The sequence below is a fragment of the Leuresthes tenuis genome, unplaced genomic scaffold (assembly GCF_036924035.1).
Source record: "Leuresthes tenuis unplaced genomic scaffold, fLeuTen1.0.hap1 SCAF_6, whole genome shotgun sequence".
NCBI lineage: Eukaryota > Metazoa > Chordata > Actinopteri > Atheriniformes > Atherinopsidae > Leuresthes > Leuresthes tenuis.
In genome coordinates this window covers 1,298,470-1,313,914 of record NW_027325360.1, presented here as the reverse complement: position 1 = coordinate 1,313,914, position 15,445 = coordinate 1,298,470, and the positions used below count along the sequence as shown (strand labels likewise).

The window sequence follows — 15,445 nt, the reverse complement described above, 5'->3', positions numbered from 1 at the left end:
TTTCTTTTATATATTTATATATTTCTTATATATATTCATATATTTCCACCAACGAGATGGTAAATCTCCAAGAACGTCCTGGGCCTGTTCATGTTCATAAAAACAACGCTAGAAGCTAACCGGCTACATGTTTTAACATGGAAATAAACATCTAATTTACTTTAATATTGTTAGCTCAGGCAACCATAAAGTTGACCACCCGAATGACATCACTTCATCAAGATGCTCGCCACACATTTGAGCAAAAAAGCGCCTGATATAGAATGAAATGACTTAAGCATGAAAACGTTTCGTATTTTCTGCAGGGAAAATAAATGCTGCGTTGGCCGGGAATCGAACCCGGGTCAACTGCTTGGAAGGCAGCTATGCTCACCACTATACCACCAACGCTGTGGATCAAAACATCTGGCCCATCTGCAGTGAGACCGACAGGTAAGTGCATAGTTTCATCACCAGAGTCTGATTATTCGATCACGCTGAATCGATCTAACGCGTCAGTGGACACTCCTGCTGTCTTTTTGCACTGATTCCTGTTTAATGTGAGCAGTTTTCAGCAGGGGGGGGGGGATGCTGCAGCAGCTGTATGAAAACTCAGAGGTGGATCATGAAGTTACTAAACTTAAAACTCTTGTAAAAAGCATCATATGGATGGATGTGTATAAATGAAAGAATAAAGCAGAGGATGGTGCTCAGTCCTGTAACTATTACACCCCCCCATATTAAAGGAAATGAAGAGGAAATAAAGAGGAAATAAAGCCACAGATATTTCTGTAGGACACCAACTTAAAATGGCGTCAGGGAGCTTTTACTGGTGTTTGGGTGTTAAAATGTGTTTAGTGTCAGACAGCGCCCCCTGCTGGAGGGAAGCATGAACTCGCAGAAGAAGAATTGGAAGTCATCTGATGCGTTCACGGTAACCAAGAAAAAAAATAAAAAATAAAAATAAACCAAAACAATCTAATTCTTTCTCCTGAAAGCAGATACATTATTTAATGAAGTCGTTTTAATTTTTAACCGTTTCCTGTAGTTTATTTAAAGGTTATTATTTTAAAGCTAATTTTCTGCTTCTCAATGAACACTGAGCCTGTGAGGCAGCTGCTGCTTGTTTCTTCTTCGTATTCTGTGTTTCATGGATAAATGTGTTTATTTTAGTCTTTAATGTGTGTGTGAACCATCCAGGGAGTGAAAGTGAGGCTAATGATGAATAATATAGTTTGTGGATCAGATTTAGAGTTTAAGAGTATGAAAGCAGCAGTAATAATATGTGAAGTGAAAGAAGCTGTGAGGGGATGAGATGTTAGTTTGAGGTGAATGTTGGTTGTTGGGGGGTAAAGGAGGAGTGAGCTCTTTATGGGAGGCTGTGGGGGCTCTTAGAAGAGCCTTTGTTCGGTGTGGGATGAAGGAGCCGTTTACTTCTTGGCCTTCTTGGCTGCGGGCTTCTTGGCGGCAGGTTTCTTGGCTGCGGGCTTCTTGGCCGGAGCCGCTTTGGGCTTCTTAGCGGCGGGCTTCTTGGGGCTCTTCTTGGCTGCTGCGGGCTTTTTGGCGGCGGCGGCTTTCTTGGCCGGAGCCTTCTTGGGGGACTTCTTGGCTGCTGCGGGTTTCTTGGCGGCGGGCTTCTTGGCCGCGGTGGTCTTCTTGGCGGCGGCGGGCTTCTTGGCTTTAACGGGAGCCTTCTTCTTCGCCACCACCGCCTTCTTGGCTGGTTTGGCGGCTTTGGGCTCCTTCTTGGCCAGCTTGAAGGAGCCGGAGGCCCCCGTGCCCTTGGTCTGGCTCAGGGTTCCTATGGTGACCAGCTTGGTGACGGCGGTGTTGATCCGTTTGTTGGACTTGGTGACGTCGACGCCGTTCCCGGCCAGCGCCTTCTTGAGCGCCGCCAGAGACATGCCCTTGCGCTCCTTGGACTCGGCCACGGCGGCCACGATGAGCTTGGGGAGGCTGGGTCCGTCCTTGGTGGCCCGGGGAGCGGGCTTCTTCTTCGGGGCTTTGGCCGGGGCTTTAGCCGGCGCGGCTGCTGGAGCTTCCTCTGCCATGTTTGTGTGTCGCTGTTCGTCTGAACGTCTCGAGCTCAAAGCAGGAGGCGGGACTTATAACGCGCATGAGAACCGTGGAGAGGCAACGCGCTCCGCCGCTCTGCCGCCGCCTCTAATGGGGACACACTTGTGTTTTCTCCGCAGCCTTTTCCACACTAAATCCCCCCAAAGCCAACGTTTTCCAACACAAGTGTGGCCGCAGCAGGAAGGAAACCCTCGGCCCTCCACACTGAGCTCATGTTCGGCTTCCAGGACTTTTTCTCTCGGTTCCAGGAGGCTTCAAACCGCTCCGATACTCGGTCACTTGGAGCGGCTCGCAGCGAGTTTTCTCCACATTTCGGCTCCTAGAATATCTCAAACCTCTTTGTATGGAACATAAGAGCTTTGTTCCCGTCAGCAGAGACATCTGTGGACAGAGTTGAGATGAAACGGTGGATCTGTTGTGGTTTGTTGGCTTGTAACGGAGGAAGTTTTAGCTGGAAGTAAACACACGGACGCTGCCGCTGCTCGGGCGGATATTCCTGTCACAGATGATCCTCAGGAACAGACTTCCTGTCTCCTCTAAACACAGATTAATCAACAACTGCAGCTTAAACACAGCAGTTAGTCACCATCAGGCTGAAGATGGCAAATAAAAGTGTATTTCTTTGTGATAAAGTGAAATGAAAGAACAAATTCATTACTTAATGCAGTTACATAAACATAAATGGGATCTATCAAATAATGGTATTATTTTAACATATGTGATTGTATTTATATGTAACTGTAACTGTGTGTTGAGTTCACAGTTGGGGTTAATGTAAATGAGGGCAATCATCCCTTTAATTAAAGGAACATGTGATGATGACCTTATAAAAGGTGGCTGCCTTCGCTCTGTTGTTAAAATCGGAGATCAGACTGAGATGGATGCTTTGAAATGTAAAATATCTCGATGTAAAAAGGCATCGACGTCCACGTTAAGAGAGGAGTTAAGTTCCTCGGTGTCTGGATGGAAAGAAAAGAGCTAAACAAGTGTGAGAAATGGGAATTCATTGATTATAAATCTGACTAAAAGCTAAACGGTTCCTCAGCTCTTGACTCCAGTCGCTGTATTCGCTCAACAGAAAACTATATTGATCTAAAATAAATTATGATCCAAACATCTTGGATCGGTGGTAATAAATCTGTAAATGCAGAAGATGATAAAGAATATTAATGAAGACGTAATCAGTGAAAAGCTGTGAGACACAGTGTGGCTGATCTCTGTGAACAGGGCTGTGACTCAGTGGATTAAATAAGTTTAACTGGAACAAGAACCAGAATCTCCTGCTGGAACCGTAGAGATGAAGGAACAAATTGATTCAATTATACAGCAGTAATATGTAGAATTACACAAAATCTGTTTAAATAGTTATTAGAAAAATTCTCTCAAAATTAGGCTCAGAGTCGCTGGATTAACACAAAACATTTATTTCTTGCAAGAAAGAGACAAGTCGGCACAACCTGTCAGGAAGCTGCTCAGAGTTGCCAACAAAATGGTGCTCCAGCTATTTATGTTATTTATGTTTGCTGACCACACAATGTTATGTTATGTTACTCGCCATTTAATGTCATGGGAAGACGAGTTCAGACAGTCAAAACACTTTTGCTTGGTACATAGTATTATGAGAACAAAAAGACAGGAGGACCCCCCCCCCCCTCAGTTTCTGTACCAACGCTCACTTTTGAGGGTTCCTCCTATATGTGTCTCAACCTTTTGCTGCTCTTTGGGAGAGGAAAGCAACACCGTGTTTTAGCCTGTTAACTTGCTAGCTTAAACTTATTGTGTAGCACGCTAACATATTTCTGTGATTTAATTTGTGGAGGAGCTCAAGTTAAACACGAAAGACTGGATGTTTTTTTACACCTTTTGTCAGAATGAACAGAAAGATATCCTGGTCTGGGCCTGTTCATGTTCATAAAAACAACGCTAGAAGCTAACCGGCTACATGTTTTAACATGGAAATAAACTAATTTAATTTGGTTTAATATTGTTACTGATCTCAGGAGAAAAACTAGAATTAAAGAACTTCAGTTTAAATGTGTACACATTTAAACTGAAGTTTATTTTGTATCTTGCTAAATAACTGAAGGAATAAGAAACCTGGGTAATATGAGTTTTAGTGCAGAAACAAATAACAAATGTTAGTTTTTGTTGGTCATCGACACTGAAACATAATTTTTGATCAAAAACATTGTTCCTGAACCTAGAAGGAAAATAAGTATAAATAAAGGGTCTAAATGAGGGGACCGTGTGATTTATGGTAGAGAGTAAGTGTAAAAAGCAGCTTGTGACGTTGCTTCAGCAGAAATGTCAGTTTGGCGGAAACATGGCGGCACAGAGAACAGTTTTACTGGCAGAAGTAGGATCTTATAATGAGATGAGTAACTGCAGCTACACTGTTAATGATTTCTAAATGAATGAATGTAGTTATTGTTCCAGTTAAATGAACAGGATGCAGCCAGTTTCGGCTTCCTAACCCCTGAGATAATGATGTGTAATCAGAGCAGGACGCTGAGCTCTCAGGGCCGGGTGGTGGCTCTTAGAAGAGCCGTTGGGTTGTTGCTTTAGCAGCTGGGAGCTGTTTACTTGGAGCTGGTGTACTTGGTGACGGCCTTGGTGCCCTCGGACACGGCGTGCTTGGCCAGCTCACCGGGCAGCAGGAGGCGCACGGCGGTCTGGATCTCCCTGGAGGTGATAGTGGAGCGCTTGTTGTAGTGAGCCAGGCGGGAAGCCTCGGCGGCGATGCGCTCAAAGATGTCGTTGACGAAGGAGTTCATGATGCTCATGGCCTTGGAGGAGATGCCGGTGTCGGGGTGGACCTGCTTCAGCACCTTGTAGACGTAGATGGCGTAGCTCTCCTTCCTGGTCTTTCTCCTCTTCTTGCCGCCCTTGCCGGCGGTCTTGGTCACGGCTTTCTTGGAGCCCTTCTTGGGGGCAGACTTGGCGGGTTCAGGCATCTTTCTTCTCCGGTTGTTTCCAGCAAAGAATGAGCTGCTGCCGGCAGAGAGACTCTTCTTATCCAGACTGTATGGAAATCTCACTGCGCTGTCCCCCGGCTGTGATTGGCTGAGCCAGAGCTGAGGGGAGGGGCGCGTTTCCATGGTAACTGCCTTTGTTCTGCTGCGGTCTGGAAACAGTTTGAGTTCAGAGGGAAGAAACCGAGAAGCAGAGGAAGAGAAAGAGGAGAAATCCCTCAGATGTGGCTCAACAATATCAACAAAACTGACACTAACGATAAATAAGAGTAAAATTAACCGTCACATCTAGTGAAAACATCATTTTATCGTAGTTTAAAACAAATATTTGCGCAGAGGAAGATTAATAAAACTGATTTCTGAGTATATTTTATCTTCACATGTGACCTTTTCTTTTATATTGCTAAGCTGGAAAAGCTTTTGACTCAGTTTAGTCTACACTGATATCATCTCAGTAGTTACTACAAAAACTACAAAGTTTACTGATCCAATTGGCCTATTACTCACCTGTAATAATAATGCAATATCAATGATAATTTGCTTTATTGTTCCAACAAGGAGAAATAACCGACTCTCCAAGTTTCACAATGTGGGACAGAAAGAGGAGAAGTTGGTGTGGAAACTCATCTTAAATTAACTAAACTTCTTATAAACCTTTTTTATAAGGTCTATAACATGTTGATCACCAGATTGTTGAGGTGTTTATGGATTAAAGCTGTTTTTATCCAGCAGATCATCAGTAAAATCAGACATGTTGAGCTCCACCTGCATCATATCATCTTTATTAATATAAATAATCATAAGAAAGCTCATTATTTCATCACCCAAACCTCTAACAATTTGAATAACTTTACACCCATGTCTATTATTCAGGGACTTAAAGCCTTCGCTCACTCATTTACTCCCAGAAGAAGGAACTGAGATGAAAAAAGGATTCATGTTCACTGATATTTTATCCTGAAACTAACTGAAAAACACTCCGATTGGAGGCTTTTTTTTAAAAAAATAAAAAAAGGTTGGATGATTTGATCAGTCAGTTTGGTGGAAAAGCCTCATAAATACCTAATTGATGAGAATTATTGATTAAAGCCACATTATGTATTCAAAGACAATGAATGGTGCAACATTGATAGTATTCAAACAGAACTGCAGCTACTTTATAGTAACTGACAGAAATGTGTTATTAATATTCAGTTTAACGGAGGATGAAGCTCTCAGGGGGGGTTGTGGGGCCCTTAAAAGAGCCGTTGTGTTGCTATAACCCGGTGGGGGGGCAGCCTAAGCCCTCTCCCCGCGGATGCGGCGGGCCAGCTGGATGTCTTTGGGCATGATGGTGACCCTCTTGGCGTGGATGGCGCACAGGTTGGTGTCCTCGAACAGGCCGACCAGGTAGGCCTCGCTGGCCTCCTGCAGAGCCATGACGGCGGAGCTCTGGAAGCGCAGGTCGGTCTTGAAGTCCTGAGCGATCTCTCGGACCAGCCGCTGGAAGGGCAGCTTGCGGATCAGCAGCTCGGTGGACTTCTGGTAGCGGCGGATCTCCCTCAGAGCCACGGTACCGGGCCTGTAGCGGTGAGGCTTCTTCACGCCGCCGGTGGCCGGGGCGCTCTTGCGGGCAGCCTTGGTGGCCAGCTGCTTCCTGGGAGCTTTGCCTCCGGTGGATTTACGGGCTGTCTGCTTGGTTCTTGCCATCGTTTCTGTGTCAACACGCACAAGAAAGCCTGAGAGAGAGCGAACAGTGTGAGGGTGAGAGGAGAGCCGCTGCTCTTAAACTGTGGCCCCGGCGGGGAACCGGTGACGCTGCTGCGGACCTCCGGCTCCTGATTGGAGAGCGGCTCCTCCTGGAGCTCAGCCCCGCCTCGAGGAGCCAGCTCCCGCCTGAAAGCGCGCTGCTTATTGGCGCAAAGCGCTTTGAAAAAGTCCCTGAAAGGGAGCGCGGCCCGCCCTCTGCGGCTCTGCTGGAGGCCTCTTCCCTGGTTGGTGGGCAGGAAGCGGCCCGCCCTCTGCGGCTCTGCAGAACAAAGAGACTCAAACAACCGAGTTTATGGATCATTTATAAACATCTAAACAGACCAATACTGTGTGATGGGTAATCAATTGATCTGATTAGTGGAAACAGACACATTAGCTGATGTTGGATGGATGTGAATAATACAAACCTCAGATGGTTTTATGGTGGAAACTTGTTTAATCATCATGTTTAGGTTTATTCATGTTGATCATGAAAATGTAACTTCAATTTAAAGCAGAACTTTATCAGGAAATACTCATGAATAAAAAAATAAACTAAACTTGACTGAACTTTGTTGAATTTAATAAAGCTAAATCATCCATCCATCCATTTTCTATATAAACTTAAAGGGTAGTTTATGCTTCTCCGTCATTTCGACGTAGCTCCGCCACCAGGTTGATCCGAGCCCAACTCTTTTATCCGAAGCTTTTCCAAAGTTCTCTCAAATTAGTCTTGAAGGAGAGATCTTACGGAGTTATGACTCGGGTTTATCACATTTGATAAGATTATTCCGGCCGCTGCTGTTGGAACGGCTCATTGATGTGGCACCCAGTAATTATTTTAATTAACTTACTTTAATGTGACTAAACCCTTATATCCCAGTATTGCTGTATACAGAACAATTATCCAATATTGTAAATTATAACTTTCATTCAGGCAGTATATTGTTAGAACACCATAGACAGGATACTAAACTCACTTTATGACACGTTTAATGCTGAGAATTCAGTAAAAAAAAAAAACCAAAACACTAAAGATATAAATCCACAGGTCCAGCAATAAACCAAACTCAAGTTATGTTTATATTTATTTAAGCTTAAAACATCAAAAAGACATCGGTGAATTGTAGAAATAAGTTTAAAATGCAGGTAAAGTTGATGCTGATGTCAGTAAAGTTCATTTTGGCTGATTCACTTTAAATCTTTAAAAGCTTTTCACATCCAGCCAACATACATTCAGGCTTTATAATCCCTCAGATAATGATGTCCTGGTCTGGGCCTGATTATGTTCATAAAAACAACGCTAGAAGCTAACCGGCTACATGTTTTAACATGGAAGTAAACAAAATCATTTAATTTACTTAAATATGGTTACTGATCTCGGAAGAAAAACTAGAATTAAAAACCAAGAATTGTAAACATTTGAACTGAAGTTTATTTTGTATCTCGGTAAATAACTGAAGGAATAAGAAACATGGATAATGTGAGTTTAGTGCAGAAACAAATAAGAAATGTTAGCTTTTGTTGGTCAGCGACACTGAAACTAAAGTCACTTTTGATGAAAAACATTGTTCCTGAGCTCAGAAGGAAAATAAGTATAAATAAAGGGTCTAAATTAGAGGAATGTTTGATTTACGGTGTAAAAAGCAGCTTGTGACGTTGCTTCAGCAGAAATGTCAGTTTGAGGGAAACATGGCAGCACAGAGAATAGTTTTACTGGCAGAAGTAGGATATTATAATGTAGCTACCCTGTTAATGATTTCTAAATGAATGAAATTAGTTATTGTTCCAGTTAAATGAACAGTATGCAGTCAGTTTCGGCTTCCTAACCCCTGAGGTAATGATGTGTAATCAGAGCAGGACGCTGAGCTCTCAGGGCCGGGTGGTGGCTCTTAGAAGAGCCGTTGGGTTGTTGCTTTAGCAGCTGGGAGCTGTTTACTTGGAGCTGGTGTACTTGGTGACGGCCTTGGTGCCCTCGGACACGGCGTGCTTGGCCAGCTCACCGGGCAGCAGGAGGCGCACGGCGGTCTGGATCTCCCTGGAGGTGATGGTGGAGCGCTTGTTGTAGTGAGCCAGGCGGGAAGCCTCGGCGGCGATGCGCTCAAAGATGTCGTTGACGAAGGAGTTCATGATGCTCATGGCCTTGGAGGAGATGCCGGTGTCGGGGTGGACCTGCTTCAGCACCTTGTAGACGTAGATGGCGTAGCTCTCCTTCCTGGTCTTTCTCCTCTTCTTGCCGCCCTTGCCGGCGGTCTTGGTCACGGCTTTCTTGGAGCCCTTCTTGGGGGCAGACTTGGCGGGTTCAGGCATCTTTCTTCTCCGGTTGTTTCCAGCAAAGAATGATCTGCTGCCGGCAGAGAGACTCTTCTTATCCAGACTGTATGGAAATCCCACTGCGCTGTCCCCCGGCTGTGATTGGCTGAGCCTGTTAGGGGCGGAGCTTTAATAACGGTCTGTTTGACGTAACATGAAATAGAAACAACTCAGATTCTCTTTCAAATCTGAGCTATATTGGATTAAAACTACTTTTTATGCCAAGTGAAATAATGAGATCATAACACAGCTTTTTAGCTTAAGATGTTCACTTTGATTCATGTTCAGGCTCATTGGTAATTTTAAATATGACGGCCGTTATAGTAACATAATTTTGTTGTATTGATCAGTTCCCCAAATCAGCCCCATTTACTTAGCTGGAACTTTGCCACATATCAATCAATCAACATTTATTTATATAGCACCTTACAACAACCAGAGATTTACTAAAGTGCTTCACATTTCCAGAAATACATTTAAAGTATTACATATAACACAAGACAACAACAACAAAAAGGTGAGCCACAGCTTCAGTGAAAAGCCTGTTTAAATAAATACGTTTTTAATCTGGCTTTGATCAGTCGTACGTAGATCAGTATTCAGTAAGATCTGTCACCCCACTGCTGACACCTGGACTAGCAGAGCTCTGCCAGGTTGGTAAAGCCGGGGTTTCACTTATGTGGGGGGGGTGCAAGGCCATTAACCGCGTGGAAAACAAAGTTTTAAATTGGATCCTAAATGTTGCAGGTAGCCAGCAGAGGGAGTAAAGTACAGGTGTTGGTTAGGAGCCCGGCAGCAGCATTTTGTACCAGTTGTTAGACAGATGTTTGGCTGAGTCTGATGTACAGAGTCCTGCAGTAACCTTGAGCTGACAAAGGTGTGGACGGCTGTTTCCAGGTCACAAATCTAGATATTGGTTCTGGGTGAATGAATCATGGCTGCAATTGTTTGTGATCTTTAAGCGCTTTGAGATGAATTCTGGGTCATTTAGGTTGTTATATTTTATATTCATGTTTAATGCTAGAATTTCAGCTGTTGGAAACAGTGATTTTCTAGCACATCCCAGGTTACTTCGGCAGAACTAAAAATTTAAGTTCAGAGCTCTTCAGATGAGGTGGGGGGCTCTGAAAAGAGCCGTTGTGTCTGAGGTGATGTGTCCCAGCAGCAGTTTAACCTCCGAAGCCGTACAGAGTGCGGCCCTGCCTCTTGAGCGCGTACACCACGTCCATGGCGGTGACCGTCTTCCTCTTGGCGTGCTCGGTGTAGGTCACTGCGTCACGGATGACGTTCTCCAGGAAGACCTTGAGCACCCCGCGGGTCTCCTCGTAGATGAGGCCGGAGATACGCTTGACTCCGCCGCGGCGGGCCAGGCGGCGGATGGCGGGTTTGGTGATTCCCTGGATGTTATCACGGAGAACTTTCCGGTGCCGCTTTGCGCCTCCTTTACCGAGTCCTTTTCCTCCCTTTCCTCTGCCGCTCATTGTAACTGATTCTGCTGATCTCAAAGTTCAACATGAGTCTGAGTTACAGACACTCAGTATTTAGATCCGAGCTGCGGACGTAAAGGAGGACAGTTGGCGCCAGATTCGGTGGGCGGGGCCAATCTCAACGGCTCCTCCAACAATTTAATCTGACTGTAACTGTTTGTGACTTTATAAATGACTTTAATATACTTTAGATGAGTGCAGTTATTTTATTTCTGACTCTAGGAACAATAATCGATGTAAACAAACATAAATATGTATTTTTTTTGTTCTGTGGAACAAACCCTGATGTAACAGAAGACAATTAATCAAAGTCTCCATGACTGAACTGCATCTTTATGCCGTAAATGTTTGATTATTTGTCTCTTTTGAAAGTAAACTATATTATTCTCCCCCCAAACCGTCTGAAACACTCCGGGTGTTACCGAGACTGAATAAAGATAAAGAAAACTAAAGATAATTAATTTTCCTGTTCATCTAAATCTTTGACTGTAGTTGTGACTAATTATCCGAGTCCAATTTAAAAACAGAACTAATTAATTCACATTTTAAACAGGTTTTTGGTTAAACTTTAAATAGGAGATGCTCAGAAATATAATTTAGTTTGTTTCTGCTCCTGGATTCCAGTTTTTTCTCTGATCGCTGAGATCCATTTGTCCCGTTTCTCTTTAACTTTGCGGAGTTTATTCAAAGATAAACCGGAATTGTTTCTGAATCTGTTCAGTCCACAGCTCCGCAGATCTTTGCCATTTCCGACGAGTTTGAAGTGGTTTCACTTCTTCTTTGAGGGATATTTCGGTAGTTAGCATCTGTGGAGCTGCATTACCGCCCCCTGCTGGAATGAAACTGACCTACACCCAGAATAACGCACATTGCTGTTGTTCAGGTTACAATCGCCTGTTTTTTACTCTTTTATTATTTCTCCTGCTCTTTATTCTGTTGACTTTCTTTAAGTCTAAATCTTTTGAAATATTATCCAAAGTCAAAGACTTCTTCCGCCAAAGTCTTCCCTTTGACTGTGTAGAGGTTTATTCTATTTACCAGAAACAACTAATTCATGAATTGTTCAGTTTAATACACGGAAATTAAAACTTTTAGTACAACGTACAACTTAATGTCCAGAAGCTGTTTAAAATGAGGGATAATAAATACTAAAACTGTTTTATATGAACTGATTTCTTTTTCTTCTTCTGTGGTGATTTTATATTTAAATCAGAGGTTAAAGATGTAGTGGATTTCTTTTTGCTGGAGCAGGTTTAGGTGTGATATGAGCTGTAACTCCAACCTGAGGTAACAATAAGATATTTAAAAGCTGTCTGATCATCTATCAGCAAGCTGTAAAAGCTCTAAGAGACAATTAGTTTCCCTCCATTACAGCCAAAAACTGACACAATCTTTCAAACTATGAACTCTTTCTTTGTCTCAAGCTTCAACTTGTTCTCTTCCAAAATTGACCATATGGTCTAATATCCTCCTTTTCCAGTCACTTTTTTTTAAGGATTTTGAGTTTGTGTCTTCGGCCCAAATCATTGATTTTCTCCCACACGAGGAAAACGAACGATTCCAACCTTAATTTTTATTTTTATTTCCTGTCAGTCAGTCTGAACTCATCATGTTTCCTGTTCAGCTTCATTTAGTCTGTGAACAAACATCATTTCTACACCTCAGACCTGCAGCAGCCCATAAAGTCAGTGAACCTTTTCCCACTTTGTTTCCTTCTGCCAACACTTAAAGCCGTTCTGACTCTGAGGAAACCAGGTGATGCAGAGTTCCAGCTGTTATTTTGTCCCATTCCTCCTTAAACAGGTCTTAAGGTGTGCAGCAGTGCGGGGGGGTGGTTGTTTCTCTGCTGGGGACAGGTCAGGACTGCAGGCAGCCAGTCCAGCACCCGTACCTCTTCTTCCTCAGCCAGGCCTTTGGAATGTGGCAGAATGTGGTTTTCCATGGTCTGCTTGAACAATGCTGGGACGTCCCAGGAAAAGATGTGGCCTTGAAGGCAGCATATGTTGCTGTAAAATCTCAGGGAACTTTTCTGCATTAATGCTGCCGTCACAGAAGTGGAAATGAGCTTTGCCGTTTTAAACACATTTGAGGACAAACCGGAACAATCAGAGAGAGAATAAATTATCCAAAGTAAAATTAAGTGAATGAAAAATTTTAAGATTTAAAAAAAAAAACTGAAATCATAATTTAAAGTAACTGGTTTAAAAATCTAAAAGTAAAAAGAAAGAAAGAAATCATCCTTCTTTTCCAGAGGAGCGTTTGATTAGGCCGTCAGAACCTCCCGAACCTCAAAGGGAGGCGTTAGGTTTGCTTCCCAGGAGCGTGCTGGAAGCTGCGCCTGCGCAGTTGCAGTTTGCTCCCCAGTTTTGGATTAGTTTCGTCATGTGAACAGAAACAAACTGACTTCCGGTGTAGCTGATCTGACTTCTAAATAAGAGCTCAGATTTAATTATTTAGTTCGTTATCTGTTTTAAACATAATTTGCATAGTAGTTTTTTTTTAATTATGATTTACATGAAATAATAATAATTATTTATCATGTTTTCTTTCTGTTTGGTGACAACGTTTTGTTTAAATTTTCTGATATTTTGGCATAAAACGTTTTTCAAATGAATTCAGATGCTTTTTTTGTAAATTCAATCAGTTTTCAAAATCTTTTCTGACTTTGTTTCTTAGACAAAACATTTTTATTATAAACCAAGTTCATTCTTAATGCAAAGGATGGATAGCTTTAATAAACTGAACTACTTTGTTCCAGTTTCTGTGAGTAAAGCAACACAAACACATCTTTTACAAAGTGATGCTTCTTATATTCGCTCTTTTCAATCATTACTAACAAACTTTTACTCATTCATGTTGTTAACTATGATTTTGTGCTTCTTGCACTTTATCCTCAAACATTTAATTTAAAAACTGATTTTCCTTTTATGTTTTCATCTCATTGGGTGAAATTCGTTTGGTTGGCTGATCCGACACCACCAAACACACGTTTAACAGCGTTTAATAGACGTTCGGCGGCCTTCTGGACCCCGCAGACGGTGAATTTTGTCCTTTGTCTATGCATTTATTATAATTATTATGTATTTATATATTGTTATTTATATGTGTACAAACATAGGTGTACAATTTTTGATGCTCTTTTATTTTAACGGCTCTTTTCTTGAGTGGAAAGGAGTAACTTGTGCCCTAACCCTCGAGTCACGCCTGTTATCTTGAAAACCATAGAAGAAGTCATGTGACCACATATTTTTGAAGCGGCATCCATTTCACTCATCCTGGCTTGAGAGGCGAGAACATTTGAGTTCAAAAAGCAATTTTTTGCCCTCAAAAGTAACATTTCTATGATCAAGGTTTTTGATTGCTCAGTTTGAACAATTTTAGACGACTTTGAAAACAGTTCAAACATGTTGTTGTGCTTTAGTAAGCTACAACATGAGTCGATACAGTTAGCATGAGTCGATACAGTTAGCATGAGTCGATACAGTTAGCATGAGTCGAAACAGTTAGCATGAGTCGAAACAGTTAGCATGAGTCGAAACAGTTAGCATGAGTCTATACAATGAGCATGAATCTATACAATGAGCATGAGTCGATACAGTTAGCATGAGTCGATACAGTTAGCATGAGTCGAAACAGTTAGCATGAGTCGAAACAGTTAGCATGAGTCGATAAAGTTAGCATGAGTCGAAACAGTTAGCATGAGTCGAAACAGTTAGCATGAGTCTATACAATGAGCATGAATCTATACAGTTAGCATGAGTCGATACAGTTAGCATGAGTCGATACAGTTAGCATGAGTCGAAACAGTTAGCATGAGTCGAAACAGTTAGCATGAGTCGATACAGTTAGCATGAGTCGAAACAGTTAGCATGAGTCGAAACAGTTAGCATGAGTCGAAACAGTTAGCATGAGTCAGCTCAAAACAGCTGGGGGGGGGGGTTTCCAAAATGATGGGTCTGATATATATATATTACTTTATTGTATTTTATTGTTGGAAATTGTATTCTTACATTTGATCACTAAAAGTATTTTTTTCATGCTGCAGAAAAAGCTTGTTGTTGATTCTCTTTATGTTTCTGCTCTTATTTTGAAGGAATACACCGGAAGTATAAGTTATTCCTGCGCCTTGACGAGTTCAGATCCAAGGAGAGAAAGATCTGCCGCTGACGGAGAGGACAGACTTTACTTCAGTGGGACTCAGTCCAACAAACATCCGCCGTGACTTCGTGTCGGAACCGACGTGAAACAGCCGCGGGAGACATTTTGGATCCGGCAGGTCGCTGCTGTCGGTGGATCATCAGCTGGGACGGGCAGGAATGGCTCGGCCGAAGAAGAAAAGCTCCTCTGGGTGTTTAGCGTGAGGCTCAGAGGGGGGAGAGGGCTGGACGGAACATTACAAACTGCAGAGAAGAGGAAGAAACGGAGGAAGAGGAGGACAGAGCTGACATTTAATAAAACAAAGAAGAAGAAGATGGGCCGGAGAGTGGATCTGCTGGAGGTCTGCGGGCTGCTGCTGCTGCTGCTGCTGCTGCTGCTGAGCGGAAACTGTGACTGCAGAGGTGAGGAAGGTGAGGAGGAGGAGGAGGGGGGAGGCTGCTGGGTCAGAAACACGAACAGAGCCGGTTCGGCTCATTTAATGCTAATAAAATAAAAACAGTTAACTAAGTTAACAGTTAACTAAGCAAAGAAACCAACAGAGTAACTGAAACTTCTCTCTGATCCTGAGCTGTACGAGGCGACTGTGGAGAGAAAAAACTCCCTTTAACAGGAAGAAACCTCCATCAGAACCAGAACCAGGAAGAAACCTCCATCAGAACCAGGAAGAAACCTCCATCAGAACCAGGAAGAAACCTCCATCAGAACCAGAACCAGGAAGAAACCTCCATCAGA

General features: G+C 42.9%; 6 protein-coding genes and 1 non-coding gene across 8 annotated transcripts in view; 1 reads left to right on the top strand and 6 right to left on the bottom strand.

Annotated features, from left to right (window-relative positions):
* Positions 1 to 318: 318 nt before the first annotated feature.
* trnag-ucc (transfer RNA glycine (anticodon UCC)) lies at positions 319 to 390 on the bottom strand. Its single transcript has one exon. It is a non-coding gene; the product is annotated as a tRNA-Gly (tRNA).
* A 910-nt stretch (positions 391 to 1,300) lies between these two features.
* Positions 1,301 to 2,081, bottom strand: LOC140309041 (histone H1-like). The gene has a single exon (XM_072386876.1). The coding sequence runs from the start codon at positions 2,028 to 2,030 to the stop codon at positions 1,410 to 1,412; it is 621 nt and encodes a 206-aa protein (XP_072242977.1). The 5' UTR covers positions 2,031 to 2,081; the 3' UTR covers positions 1,301 to 1,409.
* A 2,410-nt stretch (positions 2,082 to 4,491) lies between these two features.
* LOC140309329 (histone H2B 1/2) lies at positions 4,492 to 5,073 on the bottom strand. Its single transcript, XM_072387157.1, has one exon. The coding sequence runs from the start codon at positions 5,007 to 5,009 to the stop codon at positions 4,635 to 4,637; it is 375 nt and encodes a 124-aa protein (XP_072243258.1). The 5' UTR covers positions 5,010 to 5,073; the 3' UTR covers positions 4,492 to 4,634.
* Positions 5,074 to 6,301: 1,228 nt separating this feature from the next.
* On the bottom strand, positions 6,302 to 6,724 carry LOC140309328 (histone H3). Its single transcript, XM_072387156.1, has one exon. It carries the CDS (start codon positions 6,714 to 6,716, stop codon positions 6,306 to 6,308), a length of 411 nt encoding a protein of 136 aa, XP_072243257.1. The 5' UTR covers positions 6,717 to 6,724; the 3' UTR covers positions 6,302 to 6,305.
* A 1,902-nt stretch (positions 6,725 to 8,626) lies between these two features.
* Positions 8,627 to 9,095, bottom strand: LOC140309040 (histone H2B 1/2). The gene has a single exon (XM_072386875.1). It carries the CDS (start codon positions 9,063 to 9,065, stop codon positions 8,691 to 8,693), a length of 375 nt encoding a protein of 124 aa, XP_072242976.1. The 5' UTR covers positions 9,066 to 9,095; the 3' UTR covers positions 8,627 to 8,690.
* A 1,078-nt stretch (positions 9,096 to 10,173) lies between these two features.
* Positions 10,174 to 10,577, bottom strand: LOC140309039 (histone H4). Its single transcript, XM_072386874.1, has one exon. It carries the CDS (start codon positions 10,547 to 10,549, stop codon positions 10,238 to 10,240), a length of 312 nt encoding a protein of 103 aa, XP_072242975.1. The 5' UTR covers positions 10,550 to 10,577; the 3' UTR covers positions 10,174 to 10,237.
* Positions 10,578 to 14,684: 4,107 nt separating this feature from the next.
* The window catches only part of adam9a (ADAM metallopeptidase domain 9a), a 42,265-nt gene continuing 41,504 nt past the window's right edge, over positions 14,685 to 15,445 (top strand). For both annotated transcript variants that reach the window (XM_072387137.1, XM_072387136.1), the window contains exon 1: positions 14,685 to 15,123. In XM_072387137.1, coding sequence (XP_072243238.1) covers positions 15,027 to 15,123 — 97 coding nt within the window. In that variant the 5' untranslated portion in view covers positions 14,685 to 15,026. The remainder of the gene's footprint in view (positions 15,124 to 15,445) is intronic.

Bases quoted from the DNA above. Each gene is read 5' to 3' on its own strand.
- LOC140309328 (XM_072387156.1), bottom strand. From the start codon at position 6,716: ATGGCAAGAACCAAGCAGACAGCCCGTAAATCCACCGGAGGCAAAGCT.
- LOC140309039 (XM_072386874.1), bottom strand. From the start codon at position 10,549: ATGAGCGGCAGAGGAAAGGGAGGAAAAGGACTCGGTAAAGGAGGCGCA.
- LOC140309040 (XM_072386875.1), bottom strand. From the start codon at position 9,065: ATGCCTGAACCCGCCAAGTCTGCCCCCAAGAAGGGCTCCAAGAAAGCC.
- LOC140309041 (XM_072386876.1), bottom strand. From the start codon at position 2,030: ATGGCAGAGGAAGCTCCAGCAGCCGCGCCGGCTAAAGCCCCGGCCAAA.
- LOC140309329 (XM_072387157.1), bottom strand. From the start codon at position 5,009: ATGCCTGAACCCGCCAAGTCTGCCCCCAAGAAGGGCTCCAAGAAAGCC.